At 37.9% G+C, this 18,757-nt stretch overlaps 1 protein-coding gene, 1 long non-coding RNA gene and 1 other non-coding gene across 3 annotated transcripts; all 3 read left to right on the top strand.

Annotated features, from left to right (window-relative positions):
* Positions 1–14,046: 14,046 nt before the first annotated feature.
* Positions 14,047–15,502, top strand: LOC142176619 (uncharacterized). The gene is made up of 2 exons (XR_012705316.1): positions 14,047–14,160; positions 14,291–15,502. It is a non-coding gene; the product is annotated as an uncharacterized LOC142176619 (long non-coding RNA).
* On the top strand, positions 15,151–15,364 carry LOC142176918 (small nucleolar RNA U3). Its single transcript, XR_012705721.1, has one exon. It is a non-coding gene; the product is annotated as a small nucleolar RNA U3 (small nucleolar RNA).
* Positions 15,503–17,920: 2,418 nt separating the features above from the next.
* On the top strand, positions 17,921–18,423 carry LOC107768171 (putative late blight resistance protein homolog R1A-3). The gene is made up of 2 exons (XM_075242780.1): positions 17,921–18,065; positions 18,167–18,423. Exons 1-2 carry the CDS (start codon positions 17,921–17,923, stop codon positions 18,421–18,423), a joined length of 402 nt encoding a protein of 133 aa, XP_075098881.1.
* Positions 18,424–18,757: the final 334 nt, after the last annotated feature.

Below are 18,757 nucleotides of genomic sequence, written 5' to 3'. Positions count from 1 at the left end.
TCACTGATGCCTGCTCGGATAAGATGTGCCTGGATCTGCACAAAACGATGTGCAGAAGCATAGTATGAGTACACCACAGCAGTACCTAGTAAGTGCCAAGCCTAAACTCGGTGTAGTAGTGACGAGGTCAGGTCAGGCCCTACTGGAATAATAAAAGACATGGTGAAATGTATAATAATATAATAAAAATAAAATGACAATGGAAATGAATCGAGTAAATAGTATGTCACCATTTAACTACACAGAATAAGGGAAAATAATACCTCGCGGAAACAAAACAGAATTTTTTAACTTTAAGAAAATCACAACAATAATCAAAGGTAACTACGGCCATAAATAAATATCAACAAGGGCACTCCCAAGGTACCGCCTCGTAGTCCCAAATTATAACTAAATTCACAATATCTCATTTCCTTATATCACCGCGGGAGCCTTCACATTTAATTTTAAAGAAAAATATTTTTTTCCAAAATAGCATCCCGCGTTTTAGCCACCCTTATCACACCACCTGACTTCTAGTAGTTCCCCTACTAGCCACGCGTATCAAGCCACCCTTATCACACCGCATGACTTCTAGTAGTTCCCCTACTAGCCACGCGTATCAAGCCACCCTTATCTCACCGCATGCGTTTCAACACCCAGACCTTATACCACCGCATGCGTATGAATATCACAATATATCATAATTTGCACCTCAAGTGCCCAAATAATTTAATTTTCCAAAATAAACAACATCAACAGTACTTTCCACAACAGGGAGCTTACGGCTCAATCATAATCAGTACAAAATCTCATAAAATATTCGAGAATAATAACTCAGCAAAAAATAATATTTAAAAATTATTTTTTATACGTTGCCTCAGTTCCAAATTTAAAATATCAAATACTTCATATTAATAATATTTAACAAAATAAAATAATTTAATTATATGCAACAGTGCTCTACACAATTCAAAGACACAATCTTCCACATTTAGCCCATGTACACACTCGTCACCTCGTGTACACGACTTTCAACATATTACAATTATCACATCAATACCAATCCTAGGGAGAATTTCCCCCGCACAAGGTTAGACAAGTCACATACCTCGACTTGCTCCAAATTAATCTACTAGTAGGCCTTTTCCTCGATTATCCAACTCTGAATGGCTCGAATCTAGAAAAACTAATTCGATACAGTCAACAACAATTATAGGAATCAATTTCATAAGAAAATACTATATTTTTCAATAAAATCCGAAATTAACTCAAAAATCGCCCACATCTCGGAATCCGGCAAAAGTTACGGAATATGAACGCTCGTTAAACCACGAGTCTAACCATACCAAAATGACTAAAATTCGATAACAATTCGACCCTCAAATCTATCCAAGAGTGTTTTCAAAATTTTCCAACTTAAATCACCAATTAAATGTTAAAAACAATGATGGATTCACGTAATCTAACCAAAATTTAGTTAAGACCACTTACGTCATTGTTTTCCTTGAAAATCTCCCGAATATCGCTCTCCTAGAGCTCCAAATCGGTAAAAATGAAAAATGGGATGAAGTCCCATTTTCAGAACATAAACATTCTGCCCAATGATTTCTTTTATGCGATCGCGGCCCAACTTACGCGATCGCGAAGCACAAATTTTAACTGCCCAAAAATTAACTCTACGCGATCGTGAAGCACAATCTCCGCAAGCCTACGCAATCGCGAACTTTCTCACGCGATCGTGAAGCATTAAGCGTGCGGCACAGCTCCTCCCTTTGTTCCTCTTCGCGAACGCGGCCTAGCCCACGCGTTCGCGATGCACAGTTTTCTTCAACTTACGCGATCACAGTTCCCTACACGTGATCGCATAGAGTAAAATCTCCACTGCTCACTTAAGCATATGTGATCGCGGACCTTCTCACACGATCGCATAGAAGGAAACCAGTGACAGAAAACCAGCATTCTTCAGCTGGAATGCAAAGTCCAAAATTGATCCGTTAACCATCTGAAACTCACCCGAGGCCCCCGGGACCTCAACCAAATACACCAACAAATCCTAAAATATCATACGAACTTAGTCGAAGCCTCAAATCACATCAAACAATGCTAAAAGCACGAATCATACCTCAATTCAAGCCTAATGAAACTAAAATATTTTAACTTCTACATTCGATGCCAAAACCTATCAAATCAAGTCCGGTTGACCTCAAATTTTGCACACAAGTCATAAACGACATAACAGACCTATTCAAATTTTTAGAATCGGATTCCAACCCCGATATCAAAAAGTCAACTCCCCGGTCAAACTTCTAAACTCAAATATCTATTTTTAGCTATTTCAGGCCTGATTTAACTATGGACCTCCAAATAATTTTTCGGACATGCTTCTAAGTCCAAAATTACCATACAGAGCTATTGGAATCATCAAAATTCTATTCCGGGGTTATTTACACATAGGTCGACATCCAGCCAACCTTTTCAACTTAGATTTTAAACTTTGGAACTAAGTGTTCCAATTCATTCCAAGACCTCACCGGACCCGAACCAATTACCCCCGGCAAGTCACATAACAGTTATAAAGTACAGAATGAGCAGTAAATGGGGAAACATGGCTACAACTTTTAAAACGACTGGCTGGGTCGTTACATCCTCCCCCTTTTAAATAAATGTTCGCCCTCGAATGGGTTTAGAATTATACCTGGAGTGGTGAAAAGATGAGGATAACAACTGTGAATATCATGCTCGGTCTCCCAAGTTGCCTCCTTGACCGGATGACCCCTCCAATGTACTTTTATTGAAGAAATGCTCTTTGATCTTAGCTTTCTAACCTGTCTGTCCAAAATGGCCACTGGTTCCTCGACATAAAATAGATTTTTGTCCAACTGGACTGAGCTGAAGTCTAACACATGAGACGGATCACCATGATACTTCCAGAGCATGGAAACATGGAACACTAGATGAACTGCAGAGAGACTATGTGGTAGTGCAAGTCTGTAAGTCACCTCTCCAACTATCTCAAGAATCTCAAAAGGTACGATATACCTCGGACTCAACTTGCCCTTATTTTCGAACCTCATAATACCCTTCATAGGCAAAACCCGGAGCAAGACCTGCTCACCAACCATGAATGCAATATCACGAACCTTCCGATCCACATAACTCTTTTGTCTAGATTGGGTTGTATGTAGTCGATCCTGAATCAAATAAACCTTTTCCAAAGCATCTTGAACCAAGTCCGTACCCAATAGTCTAGCTTCACCCGGTTCAAACCAACCCACTGGAGACCGGCACCGCCTACCATACAAGGCCTCATATGGATCCATCTGAATGCTCGACTGGTAGCTGTTGTTGTAATAAAACTCTGCAAGTGGCAAGAATTGATCCCAAACACCCCCAAAATCTCACACACGCACGAAGCATATCCTCTAATATCTGAATAGTGCGCTCGGACTGTCTGTCCGTTTGAGGGTGAAATGTTGTACTCAAATCTACCTGAGTACCCAACTCTCATTGTACAGCTCTCTAGAACCATGATGTAAACTGTGTACCCCGGTCAGAGATGATGGATACCGGTACGCCATGAAGCCTAACAATCTTGCGAATATAAACCTGAGCCAGCTGCTCCAAAGAGTAAGTAGTAACTACAGGAATGAAATGAGCTGACTTGGTCAATCTATCCACAATCACCCAAACTGCATCGAACTTCCTCTGAGTCCGTGGGAGCCCAACAACGAAATCCATAGTGATACGCTCCCACTTCCACTCAGGAATTTATAACTTCTAAAGCAAACCACCAGGTCTCTGATGCTCGTACTTGACGTGTTGACAATTTAGACACCGAGCTACATATGCCACTATATCCTTTTTCATTCTCCTCCACCAATAATGTTGCCGCAAATCTTGATACATTTTGGCGGCACCTGGATGAATACAATACCTGGAACTATGTTCCTCTTCAAGAATTAATTCACAAAGCCCATCCACATTAGGCACACAAATATGACCATGCATCCGCAGAACTCCATCTTTCCCCACAGCAACCTGTTTGACATCACCGTGTCGCACTGTGTCCTTAAGGACAAGCAAATGAGGATCATTATATTGTCGCTCTTTGATACGCTCATATAAAGAAGACCGAATAACTGTGCAAGCTAGAACCCAACTGGGTTCTGAAACATCTAACCTTACGAATTGATTGGCCAAAATCTGAACATCCGCAACTAATGGCCTCTCAACAACCGGAATATACGCAAGGCTTCCCATACTCACAGCCTTTCTACTTAAAGCATCGGCCACCACATTGGCCTTTCCGGGATGATACAAAATGATGATATCATAGTCCTTCAACATCTCCAACCATCTTCTCTGCCTCAAATTAAGATCTTTTTGTTTGAACAGATACTGTAGACTACGATGATCAGTGAATACCTCACACGAGACACAGTAAAGGTAATGCCTCCAAATCTTTAGCGTATGAACAATGGCTGCCAATTTTAAGTCATGAACAGGGTAATTCTTCTCGTGAACTTTCAATTGCCATGACGCATATGCAATCACCCTGCCATCCTGCATCAATACTACACCCAGTCCAATACGAGGTGCATCACAATACACCGTGTAAGACCCTAAACATGTAAGTAATACTAATATTGGTCAATGACATTCTTCGGTCCACCTGAACGGAGCACCCTTCTGGGTCAATCTGGTTTTAATAGTTGTTCATAATCAATTACAGAATCGTCAATTAGCTTCATGTTAACAAAAATCTCATTTCAAACCTTCACAATACTAATAACGAGATATGAGGCATGAAGACCTCATAATTATTTACCCGAATTAACGAGTCACATTTAACGCTGCCTGGGCAGGCACCTACCTCGTAGGTTATAACTCAATAATTACAACACGAATTTGGCAATTATGCACAGAGAATTTCATATAAGAATTTTCAAATAAGCCTAACAGGCATGACTCCCTATTAGTACTATAGTACAAATTTAATTTCACAACGGAGAACTTAAACACAAAAATTTTCCTCACAAGGATCTCGTCCTTATATAACTTCCACCGCAACTCGTAGCCCGATTTAAATATATCAATTTATATTAAAACGCGAGGATCTCGTCCTCAGTTCAGAATCACAAGTAATATGCACATCGTGCTAATCGAACTTCCATTTTCTCCTTTTAAATAATTTACGTTAAAAAAAACTGCAACACATAATGAACCCCACGCCGATAGGGCATATAATTCACAATTTAAAATTAATTATCCGAAATTTACATCAAAACTTACTTAAACGAGTAACAGAAAGTCACATTTAGCCTCGCAGCTCTTATTAGTGACCAACACGGAATTATAGGCGTAGTTATCTCCATAGAATCTCCCAACAGGAGTAAACACATAAGTAGATTATAGAATTACGAAGCTCACTCATAAGTGGAGCACAATAGGAGGACTCATCTCGATACTCAGAACCGAATCAAGTTAAGGAAATTATTCTTTTATATTAAATCAAGGTCGTACATGTAACAACACAAACTAATGTAGCGACCTCAGCCATACCACAAAAAAATATATCAACGGCTGGGCCTCAACCTCTAGGACGCCCTATACCCGCCTGTCCTCCATCCATAACTGGTCGTGTGGGTGGTGTAGTAACTGCAATGGGGCACGTAGCCTAAGTGCTTTGATGGAGTATGTCTCTCCCAAGCCTGGGACAATTTTCTCATGATGTGCCTAGTATCACCACATTTATAAGAACCCCTTTGCGAATTTGGCTGCTCATACTGAGTTTGTGCCAGATAACTGGAATAACCATTGTAGGAAACTCATGTCGGTGGTGCATTAAAAGAACTTATTGGAGCACCCCGAGTAATCCAATATGCGGACTGGGCTGGCCGACTGCCCGAGACCCCGCCATAAAGATTTATACTTGCAGAGTAGAATTCACTGAATCCTCCAGAACCTCGAGACCTCTTGGTCTCCTTAGTTTCCTTTTTCCTCACCCCGAACACGTTCTAATATCTTGGCAATTTCTACAACTAGCAGAAATGAAGTATCAGCCTGTAGCTCCCGAGTCGTACAAAATTTTACGATCATAATTGAGTCCTTTAATGAGTATGTGGACTCGCTCTGTGGCTGTAGGAAGCAAAGTAGGAGTTTGACAAGCTAACTTATTGAACTTGATGGCATATTCTGACACCGTCATGGTGACCTGACGCAACTGTTCAAACCCTATGCGCCACGCATTACGGAGAGTCCGATAAACAAACTATTTCAAAAGCGTTTCTGAGAACTGAGCCAAGTGGGCGGTGTTGCATTGACTGGTGTGCCCTCTTCATAGGCTTGCCACGAACACCGGTGGAGAATTATCTCTCCCAAGGCCAATTTCTTCTTTTGTTATGTTGACTCAACACTTTTGAGCTGACCCATTTCTTAACATATTCTTCGATTCTTCTTTGGGGGTAACCCTTACCCCAATTTATACACAACGATCACAAAAGTATAGCTCCATACAGATAAATCTTGGCACGAACCACATGGTCCAGAATCTCATCAACCATTGTACTTCCTCCGAAGCACCCCAAAATCCGCAACTGTAACGTCCACGCTGAGTAGACCTTCTGTAAGTTTAGAGTTGTTTCTCTAACTCCTTTGGTACTGAAGTATAGGATTATTAAGGAGGCGGACATACCGCAAGTCCCAACCTTATCCTCTACAAAATCTCAGGCCTTAAACATGTGTAAATTTTAGGGAACCTTTCAGTACCATATATATACATTCCAAAACAGATATAACACATGACCCCGCAATTCATCCATTGATAGTGGACTCCCCCCACTCGGCGCAAAGTCATAGGCCACAACGTCTGATGATCCACAATAATAACATTCACAGCTCGTATAAATCAACCAGATGCCAACGTCCGTTGCACCCCCCACATGATGCACTGGGCAATCTCTCAATATGCCCGTATCTTCAGTCGGAACCACACGTTGAGGCAATGTTTGAGCATCTCTGGCTCCCTCGTAGTCCATCTGCGGCATCATGAACCATCGACGCACAACTGATACCGAGTGCACAATGTCATACACAAGTGGATACAAAGGAATATGAGATATATGTTTCAAGCTAAATCAATGTTGCACGATAAGGAATCAAAGAAGTGAATATTTTCCTAACAGTTCCATAGCCTCAAGAAGATAAGTACAGACGTCTTCGTACCAATCCGCAAGAGTCTACTAAACCTACTTGTGACTCATAACACCTATGAACCTAGAGCTCTGATACCAACTTGTCACGACCCCAAATTTCCCTCCATAGGATGTCGTGATGGCACCTAGTCTCTAAGACTAGGTAAGCCTATCAATGCGGAATAACAATAGAAATCTGAAATAAATAAACCTGCAATTCACCTAATTACAACTCCCAAAACCCGGTAGGAATAAGTCACAAGCTTCTAAGAATTTATCTTTAATTCCTTTATATATCAAGGTCTAAAGAAAATAAGGAAACAACATAATAAGGATAGAAGGGGACTCCAGAGTCTGCGGACGCTGGCAGATATACCTCGAAGTCTCCTCATACGACTAATTCACTGACGCCTAGTCAGATAAGATGTACCTAGATCTGCACAAAAAGATGTGCAGAAGTGTAGTATGAGTACACCACATCGATACCCAATAAGTGTCAAGCCTAACCTCGGTAGAGTAGTGACGAGGTCAGGTCAGGCCCTACTGGATTAATAAAAGACATGGTGAAATAAAATGGCAATAGAAATGAATCAAGTAAATAGTATGTCACCATTTAACTACACAGAATAAGGGCAAATAATACCTCGCGGAAACAAAACTTAATTTTTTAACTTTAAGAAAATCACAACAATAATCAAAGGCAACTGCGGCTATAAATAAATATCAACAAGGGCACTCCCAAGGTACCGCCACATAGTCCCAAATCATAAATAAATTCATAATATCTCATTTTCATATATCACCGCGGGAGCCTTCACATTTAATTTTAAAGAAAATATTTTTTTCGAAATAGCATCCCGCGTTTTAGCCACCCTAATCATACTGCATGACTTCTAGTAGTTCCCCTACTAGCCATGCGTATCAAGCCACCCTTATCTCACCGCATGTGTTTCAACACCCAGACCTTATACCACCGTATGCGTATCAATATCACAATATATCAGAATTTGCACCTCAAGTGTCCAAATATTTCAACTTGCCAAAATAAATCAATAACAATATTTTTCCACAATAAAGAGCTCACGGCTCATGCCAAAATAAATCAAAAATAATATTTTCCATAATAAAGAGCTCACGACTCCATCATAATGAGTACGAAAATCTCACAAAATATTCAGCAAAAATAATATTTCACAAATTTAACACCTTATTTAAATATCAAATTTTTAAATGTAAAATACTTCATTTTTAATAATATTTAAATTAAGAAATCCATCCTTCAAGTAATGCACAGAACATCAGAAAATAGAGTTTCAACTAAATAGGTAAAACACTTTGCAGGAACACGTCAAGCAAATTTAAAATGCGAAAATATATTAATGATGATGAATATAACAGAATAAAATAATGTAATTAATATGCAACATTGCTCTACATAGTTTAAAGATATAATCTTTCACATTTAGGTCGTGTACACACTTGTCACCTTGTGTACACGACTTTCAACACATTACAATTATCACATCAACACCAATCCTAGGGGAAATTTTTCCTACACAAGGTTAGACAAGTCACTTACCTCGACTTGCTCCAATTTAAACTACTAGTACGCCTTTTCCTCGATTATCCAACTTTGAATGGCTCGAATCTAGCCAAAATAATTCGATACAGTCAATAAAAATTATAGGAATTAATTTCATAAAACAATACTATATTTTTCAATAATATCCGAAATTAACTCAAAAATCGCCCGTGGGGCCCACGTCTCGGAATCAGGCGAAAGTTAGAAATATGAACGCCCGTTCAACCACGAGTCTAACGATACCAAAATGACTAAATTTCAATAACAATTCGACCCTCAAATCCTCAAATCTATCCAAGAGGGTTTTCAAAAATTTCCAACTTAAATCACCAATTAAATGTTAAAAACAACGATGGATTCAGGTAATTTAACCAAAATTTAGTTAAGAACACTTAACCCATCGTTTTCCTTGAAAATCTCCCAAAAATCGCCTCTCCCAGAGCTCCAAATCGGTAAAAATGGAAAATGGGACGAAGTCCCATTTTCAGAACTTTAACATTCTGCCCAGTGATTTCTTCTATGCGATCGCGACCCAACTCACGCGATCGCGAAGCACAAATTTTAATTGCCCAAAAATAACTCTATGCGATTGCGGAAAATCCCACGCAATCGCGAAGCACAATCTCCGCAAGCCTACGCAATCGCAAACCTTCTCACGCGATCGCGAAGCATTAAGCGTGTGGCCCAGCTCCTCCCTCTGTTCCTCTTCGCGAACGCGGCCTAGCCAACGCATTCGCGATGCACAATTTTCTTCAAGCTACGCGATTGCGGTTCCCTACACGCGATCGCATAGAGTAAAATCTCCACTACTCACTTAAGCCTATACGATCGCGGACCTTCTCACACGATCGCATAGAAGGAAACAAGTGACAGAAAACCAGCATTCTTCAACTGGAATGCAAAGTCCAAAATTGATCTTTTAACCATTCGAAACTCACCCGAGGCCCCCGGGACCTCAACCAAATACACCAACAAGTCCTAAAATATCATACGAACTTAGTCGAAGCCTCAAATCACATCAAACAACGCTAAAAACACGAATCATACCTCAATTCAAGCCTAATGAAACTAAGAAATTTCAACTTCTACATTCGATGCCAAAACCTATCAAATCAAGTCTGATTGACCTCAAAATTTGCGCACAAGTCATAAATGATATAACAGACCTATTCAAATTTCCAGAATCAGATTCCGACCCCGATATAAAAAAGTCAACTCCCCGGACAAACTTCCAAACTCAAATTTCTATTTTTAGCCATTTCAAGCCTGATTTAACTACGGACCTCCAAATAATTTTTCGGACATGCTCTTAAGTCCAAAATTACCATACGGAACTATTGGAATTATCAAAATTTTATTCCGGGGTCGTTTACACATAGGTCGACATCCAGCCAACCTTTTCAACTTAAGTTTTAAACTTTGGAACTAAGTGTTCCAATTCATTCCAAGACCTCACCGGACCCGAACCAATTACCCCCAGCAAGTCACATAACAGTTATAAAGTACAGAATAAGCAGTAAATGGGGAAACGGGGCTACAACTTTTAAAATGAGAAGTCGGGTCGTTACAGTCCAACATCACCATACGAAGCTATTGGCATCATCAAAACTCTATTCCGGGGTCGTTTACATATAAGTCAACATCGGGTCAACCTTTTCCACTTAAGTTTTTAACTTTGAAACTAAGTGTTCCAATTCATTTCAAAACCTCACCGGACCCAAACCAATTACCCCGACAAGTCATATAACAACTGTAAAGTACAAATTGAGCAGTAAATGGAGGAACGGGGTTGTAATACTCAAAACGACTGGTCGGGTCATCAATCTCTCTGTTTTCACTCTCAATAACGGAAGGTGAGATTTCTTCTTAGCTTTCCACTTATTTTATTCCAGTTTGTGTTGCGGAAGATCGTGGGTTATCTAGCACACAATCACAAACAAAGCAAATAGAGAAGAAAAATCAACACATGGATTTAACGAGGTTTGACTAAGCCTAATCCTCGGGGCAGAAGCAGAGAGAATTTTCCACTATGAATGAGAAGAAAAGCACAATACAATCTACAGAATCCCCAACTACAACCCCTATATATAGATCTCAAATAGTCTCAAATCTATAAGAGAAAGGTTTCCCAATTTGACAAGGACTAGGTTTTCCTTTCCCAAATCTATTAGGACAATGGATTTCCATAAACCTATAGGGATTATGGGTTTCCTAAAAATACAAGGAAATAATTCAAGCCACAAAATAGCAAATCTTCCCCTTGGCTTGAATTCTCTTCATTAACAGGAACAAGGTCTCTCTACCTTGCCCTTAACCCTCACAAGGGCTCTACCCATTATCGCACACATCAACCAAGTCTAGGCAATGCCTAAACCTATTAAGAGACTCAATCTCTTTAGCTATAGCACTAATCCGACGATTTGGTTCTGTACTCTGAATAGCTTCTGGGTAGCTATAACACTCAAACGCATCAACGGTCTCTACAACTACCAAAGAAAATCCCACAGGATTCGTGTATCCAAGAAGATTTACATCAACTACGTTTGCAAACCATTGCGGTCGGTTGATCACTCTCTTCTCTCTGCCTGTTGCAATGAAATATGGTTGATGTTGCACATGTGCATTAATATTTATCATCTTGATCAATATTTTGCACCTCTTCCATTTCATCTACTTTAGAACTACTAGGCTAAGCTAGTGGAGATTCAATTTCTAGCTCTATGCGGTCACTGACACCACGATTTGTCTCTGCTATTGCCTTCTCCCTCTGATTGTCTAGTGAGGAAGATTCATTGGATGTTACATCCCTAATGATAATTAGCCCTGGAGTCTTTTGATCTGTTTACCACAACCTATAACCTTTCACTCCAGTTGCATACCTTAGAAATATGCACTTCATTGCCCTCGGCTCAAGTTTTCCATCCTTCACATGAGCATAAGCAAGACAACCAAATATCCTTAAATTTGAATAATCAGTAGGTGAACCGGACCATACCTTAAAAGGAGTTTTGAACTCAATAGCTGTCGATGGATATCTGTTGACCAAATAACAAGTTGTATTGATTTCTTAACTCTAAAATTCCTTGCTAATACGTGAGTGTGAAAGCATGCTTTGTGCCATATCACAAAGCGTTCTATTCATACGTTCTGCAATACCATTTTGTTGTGGTGTTATGACACAAGTGTGATGTCTCATTATGCCCTCTCTGTTGCAGAAATTATCGAACTCAGAATTGCAAAATTCCAACTCATTGTCAGTTCGAAGAAGCTTAACTTTTCTTTTCGTATGCCGCTCGACCATTGTCTTCTATTTAACAAATGTCGGAAATGCCTCATCATTTATTTTCAGAAAATACATCCATACCATCCTTCAGAAATCATCAATCAAAGTCATAAAATACCTGGCACCACTCTTGGAAGAAACTGTACTTGGACCCCACAAGTCTGAATGTATATAATCTAACTTATCTCTGGTCCTGTGCTCGACCTTCTTACTGAACTTTACCCTTGTATGTTTACCAAACACACAATGCTCACAAAAATTCAAAACTTGATTTTTGTACCCATTCAGCAAATTCTACTTACTCAACAAAGACAATCTCTTATCATTCATATGACCAAGTCACAAGTGCCACAACTGAGACTGATTCAGATCACTTTTTCCAGAAGCTATAACAGCTTCCCCTTCAACTACACTGGCCTGAAGATGATGCAATTTACAATGCAGTTTACCCTTCGTGTGTACCATGGAGCCTTTACACACTTTAAGTATTCCATTATCGGAGTGAAATTTATACCCTTGATCATCCAAAGTCGAAAGAGAAATCAACTTTCTCTTTATCCCAGGAACATGCCAACACTCAATATTTATGATAATTCCATCAAACATTCTCAATTTGATGTTACCAATCCCCTCTACTGGTAATGGATTATTATCTCCCATGTAGACAGTCTCACTCATTTGCTCGTAAGTTGCAAACCAATTCTTGTATGGACACATGTGGAAAGTAGTACCAGAATCAAGAACCCAAGAATTCTGCCCATGAGTAGAACTCACAGCACATACTTCCCCTACATAGTCGCTATCATCAGAATTAAGTGTCAACAATATTTGCTGAATTATCTATTTTTTGCTTCCATCTTTTCTCCTTTAGCTTAGGACAATCTCTCTTGCAGTGATCTTGTTCCCAGCACTCATAACAGTTTTGCGTCCTTGCTCTAGACTTTGATCTGGCGGTTGACTTTTTTCTGTTAAACTCCCTTTGCTGTGTTCTTCCTCTAATCACAAGACCCTCGCCCTCAATTCTGCTGTCTGGAAAGCTCCTTTTCAACTCTTTAGATTTTAGTGCATTATTAACATCTTTTAGTGAAATGATGTCTTTCCCATATAGTAGCGTATCGACAAAAGTATCATAAGATGGTGGTAAAGAATATAACTTTATCAAGGCCTGATCCTCACTCTCAATTTTGATATCCATGTTCTTCAGGTCCATTATAATTGAATTAAACTCATAAATGTGAGTTTTAACAAGTGTACCTTAGTTCATACGGAGATTGTATAACCTCTTTTTCAGGTAGAGGCGGTTTGTTAGAGATTTCTTAGAATACAGATCTTCCAAGAGTAAACCCAAGCCATCAAATTAATCAAACTTGAAGGTGAGATTTCTTCTTAGCTTTCCACTTATTTTATGTCGGTTTGTGTTGCGGAAGATTGTGTGTTAACTAGCACACAATCACACACAAAGCAAATAGAAAAAAAAAATCAACACAAGGATTTAACGAGGTTCGGCTATGCCTAATCCTCGGGGCAGAAGCAGAGAGAGTTATCCACTATGAATAAGAAGAAAATCACAATACAATCTATAGAAAGTTTTTCTTTCCCAAATCTATTAGGACAATGAGTTTTCCTAAACCTATAGGAATTATGGATTTCTTAAAAGTACAAGAAAATAATTCAAGCCACAAAATTTCTTCTATTCTGATTTTTTTATAGAAAAATACTCCCTCCATTTCAATTTATGTGAACTTATTTCCTTTTTAGTCCGTGCCAAAAAGAATTACCACTCTTCCTATTTGGAAACAATTTACCTTTATACAATGATTTATAGCCACACAAAAAATATTTGCCTCATTTTACACCACAAGTTTAAAACTCTTCTCTCTTTTCTTAAATTTCATGCCTAGTTAAATGGGTTCACATAAATTGAAACGGAGGAAGTATTAAGTAACATTTTTATGTCTTCTTTATGTTGTGATTATGGGTTTCTTTTTTTCCCCCTAAATTCACCCACCAGATCTAGAACTATAAAGTTAGGCAAAGAAAAGGATATAATCAGAAAGCCCAAAATTAAATAATGAACCAAGGCTTTTACGTTTTACAATTGTTGGAAAGTTTCTCTGAACGTAAGTTATTTTTCTTTACAGGAAGATACTGTATTTAGTTTCTCTTATACCTTAGCTTTCCTCTCCAAGTCATGTACTTTCTAAATTCATATATCTTGCTAACTTTATCTTTGCTTTTGCTATGTTATAGTTTTGCCTTCGAAGTAGAAGACCGACAAAAAAACTCTTCTTCTCGTTTGATGTAAGATTGAACTTTCTTTCTTTTTTAATGTTCTTTTTATTTTACCTGTTTTTTGCTCTTTGACTCCAATATTTATATATCTCTGTGAAGAAAGCACGTTAATTTGTATTTGATTATTGACCCCAAACCTGGTAGTGTAGTACATCACGAAAATTTGGGGATAAGAGATGCATGTTTTGCACATTAAAGTGTATGAGAACATCTTGTTAATTTAAAATAAATTCAATAATTACACTAAACACTCATATAATATGAATCAACTGTAATATACCACTTGCATGTATTCTAAAATATACACTACCCTAATTCTAATATCAGATACTTTCACTCTCTTATTATTGAAATCATACACAAATTAAATATAATATTTATCCAGATTTTTCAAAGCCAAACACTTAAAAAGACATAAGATCCACACAAGAATAAAAAGCACTTTCTTTTGCAACAATTCTTGGTAAGCCATCATTGATTATAACTGATTTCTTGAGCATTTAAAATGTGAGTTTCTTAAAGGCGGAATTCCATGAATATATTAAAAAGAAACTTCGGGTTATTTATAAGTCCCTTAAATTTGCAACTAAGAATTCACATGAATTAATTGGAAACCGAAGAATTCTGCGCAGCCACAAACGTCTTTCGATGTAGACAAAAACATAGTTGTGGTTTTCCTTTTTTGTCAGCATTATCGACTTGTAAAGACAATAAAAATAATAATTAATTAGTCCTTTCTTTTTTCGTCCAACGTACCACATTGACAAGCATCCTAGGCAAGGAAGTATTTATATATCAGTGAAGCAACTTGGATGGATACGACCTTACTTGAACAGGATCTGTTCTATAGGCTCGTACCACTGTATTCTTGAGTTCTAAGGAGACAGGAAAACAAGTCTGGTTGATTAGGCATTCCTATTGGGCTAGAGCGTGATTAACAGTTCCCATAGCCCTCGGGTCATGGTGCCGTGGATGATCGTTCTCAGCTCCAACAATAGTTGCCGGGGTGGTCTGATGGCTGTCTGACAGACTCTTCGATCTTTTTGCTATGTTTTCTGATTTACGACAACTTGGAAATAACTACGGAGAGATCCAAAAATCTGTACCTATGTTTCATATTGTCCTCTTTCAAGGAGGCTTTGTACAAGTTATTTTAATTGTTTTTACTATTATTGATGATATCATCGAAATAAATGATTGGAAGATGATCGAAAAACAAATGCATTGTGAATTACTTATCAGTTTTTACTAGGCTAAATTGCATGTTAACTGCTTCACAGTTAAACTAGTAGCTTAATAAATACGTTTACTTGTTCGATTTTGATATCTTGATGACCTTCCTACAAAGTATTATCTAAATACCTATAATTGGTGAAAGACGCTATTTCAATTTAAATCCCTCCAATTATTAGCATATGTAGCAATATAACGACTGAGTTGGACAAAATGAGATATTACATGCGTGAATATGAAAAGAAATAATTACGTGGATATACATGTGAGGTGTTTAAAAATAAATTACCGTTAGGAAATAAAGGTAATCAACCAAATTTAGCATGTATTCTCTTTTCTTACATAATTTAGCCTATTTTATATATAATCTGAAACTTCATTTTACCTATTAACAGAGCATTAAGAAGATCTATATTAAAAACTGATTTGTGAGCAGTGGTGTAGTTATATGGTTTCAAGGATGGTCAAGTAAACACCCTTCGTGCCGAAAAATTATGCTTTATATAAAGGTCAAATACCATTTTATGTGAGTATTATACTGCGAACACCCTTGACACAACTGAGATAGGCAGCCTAGTGGTCAAGGATATTCAAAAATAGGTGAAGTTCATGGATTTGAATCCTAGTGTTAATATTTTTATCCCCAATTTATTCTTCAAAACTAAATGAAGACCACATTTATCTGATTTTTAATCTAAAAATTGTCTAATAATAACTCTTAACACTTAGAACTTGTGTAAATTTAATTAAACAAATCTAATAATTTAAGAGTCAAGCTCCGTAAAATGTTGTCAACCAAAAGATCTCTACACACAACAAATCTTCTTTAGCCCATCTTTCCTTTTGGTTCTATGCTTAATTTTATTAGTTGAATTTTTTTCGTTGTCTTTTTATGTTAGTGTAAATTTATAAGTTGTAATTATGTTACAAGTATTTGTATAATTTGGCTAAATATTACAGAGTTTGATTTAAAAATTTTAGTGCACCCATTCACCAAAAAATTATTACACTTTTTTAAATTTTGAACATCTTTGACGAATTTGCGAGTGACATTTATGTTTCTCATCACAAATTTAAAATTGTTGGTAAACTAAAGTGAAAAATTAAAAACTTTGTTATTGGGGATTTAAAAGGTTGAAAACTCATACATAGGAATATGAAAAATAATGTATTTCACGCATATTACCGTGTGAATATGAAATTTTAAACAAAAAAAAATTACTGAAATATGAAGATAAAACTAAAAAGAAAAAGACAAAATTTAAAAAGTTTTCTGGCGGGGACCCTTTCTCATGTCAACGACGCCGCCAAGTCCTCTCCGCCTTCACCTCCACCGCCGGCTAAATCACCATTTTTTTACCACTGACCATCACCTTCCTCATAAATTCAAAAATCTCCATTACCTTTCACTCAAAGGCACGATAATATCAATCTTCATAATCAACTCACCCACCAATGACCGCCATTTCTTCACCTTCTCCAACCAAAAAGCACTGGTCGAATCACCGGAAAAAGCTCCAACCAGATTCAGCGGCTGCACTCATGGTGTTATTTGAAGGTCTCTCTTAAGTTATTTCCTTTTCCCAATTCATCTCTGTTTTGTTTTCCCCCAAAAGAATTCTGAAGAGAGAGATAGAGACAGTTAAGAGAAACTTCTGTTAGCTGCAAGATCTGGATGCTGTAGTGTGGGGTGGATGAAGTGAATTTTGCACTTTCTCTTTTCATATTTTCTGAAATTTCCTAAAATTATGCCCTGGAATTTAAGATTTTATTAACTTTTCTACTAATTTGTATCTGGAAGCATTGCTTCTCAATGATGTTTATTGGGCTGTTCTGCTTTTCCTAAATGATCCGCACCTTATTTCGTTCTTAGTCTATGAGAAGCCAATGTTCGTTTTTTTCCCTTAGATACCCTCTTTGTTGTTTCATCGTTTTATGTTTACGGAAAAACTGAAATTTGATTGACTAGCAAACGTCAGGCAATGTTCTTCTGGTGGGAATTTTTTCAAGCTAAATGCAGGCTTTCAAAATTTGCTATTTGCAAGGAGGGGGACATGAAATAACTAGAGAGATTGAAAGAAAATATACAGTAGAGGTTAAGGTGTCATGTCAATAAATTAAGATTTGGAGGGGTTGATTACTACTTTCATTCATCTTGACTATATATTTTTGGCCTGTAGACACATAATACTTTACATGTGGCATTACCTTTTTTTCATGTTTGTATTTTTTTCTCTAAATTATGATGATTGTTAATCTTGTTTTCATTGCTCTTACTGAAGCTGATAGAGCTATTAAATATAAGACCATTGGACTTTAGTTTCCACAATCGTGAGAGACACCAGGCTAATTGACATGGAGCCTTCCACCAAACGTGGTTTTCCATCAACTGATGAGGAAGTTGTGGGCTTTGTGAAAGATGCAGAAAGTATAGTGCAGAAATTGATTGGAGGAACAAAGGAGCTAGATGTTATTTCAATCTTTGGAATGGCCGGACTCGGTAAAACAATTTTGGCAAGGAAGGTGTACAACAATCCCTCTGTTGCTAATCACTTTGATATTAAGGTATGGTGTACTGTCTCACAAACATATAATGTGAAGACATAGCTGACAAGTTGCGCAAGAGTCTAATAGGCAGGAGATATCTCATTGTGTTAGATGATATATGGGAAGTCGAGGCATGGGAAGATTTGGGATTATGTTTCCCTAAAGGTGAAGATGGAAGTAGAGTAATTGTAACAACTCGAATTGAAGAAGTGGCTAAGCATCTTCAACACCGCAGTGATCCTTATTCTCTTAGATTTCTAACATTGGAAGAGAGTTGGGAATTATTGCAAAAGAAAGTATTTCGAGGATAGAGGTGTCCTCCGGATCTACGGGATGCAGGATTACAAGTTGCCCAACACTGTAAGGGATTGCCTCTTGTGGTTGTCCTGATTGCTGGAATTATTGTAAAAATGGAAAGGGAGGCGTCCTTGTGGCTTGTGGTTGCAAATGACTTAAGTTCTCATGTTTTAGGAGAGCAAAGCATGAAGGTAATGCAATCAAGTTATGATCATTTAGAAGACCAATTAAAGCCTTGCCTTCTGTACATGGGATCGTTTCCAGAAGACTATAGGATTCTGGTGTCTGATTTGCTGAAGCTTTGGATGGGTGAAGAGTTTGTACTGAATGTTGACACAGAAAATATGG

This window comes from Nicotiana tabacum, chromosome 22 (assembly GCF_000715075.1).
Source record: "Nicotiana tabacum cultivar K326 chromosome 22, ASM71507v2, whole genome shotgun sequence".
In the NCBI taxonomy this organism is placed as follows: Eukaryota; Viridiplantae; Streptophyta; class Magnoliopsida; order Solanales; family Solanaceae; genus Nicotiana; species Nicotiana tabacum.
This window is presented reverse-complemented; position numbering and strand designations above follow the sequence as displayed.

Bases quoted from the DNA above. Each gene is read 5' to 3' on its own strand.
- LOC107768171 (XM_075242780.1), top strand. From the start codon at position 17,921: ATGGAGCCTTCCACCAAACGTGGTTTTCCATCAACTGATGAGGAAGTT. The intron at 18,066-18,166 runs GTAAAACAATTT...TATAATGTGAAG, and splicing joins CTTTGGAATGGCCGGACTCG to ACATAGCTGACAAGTTGCGC.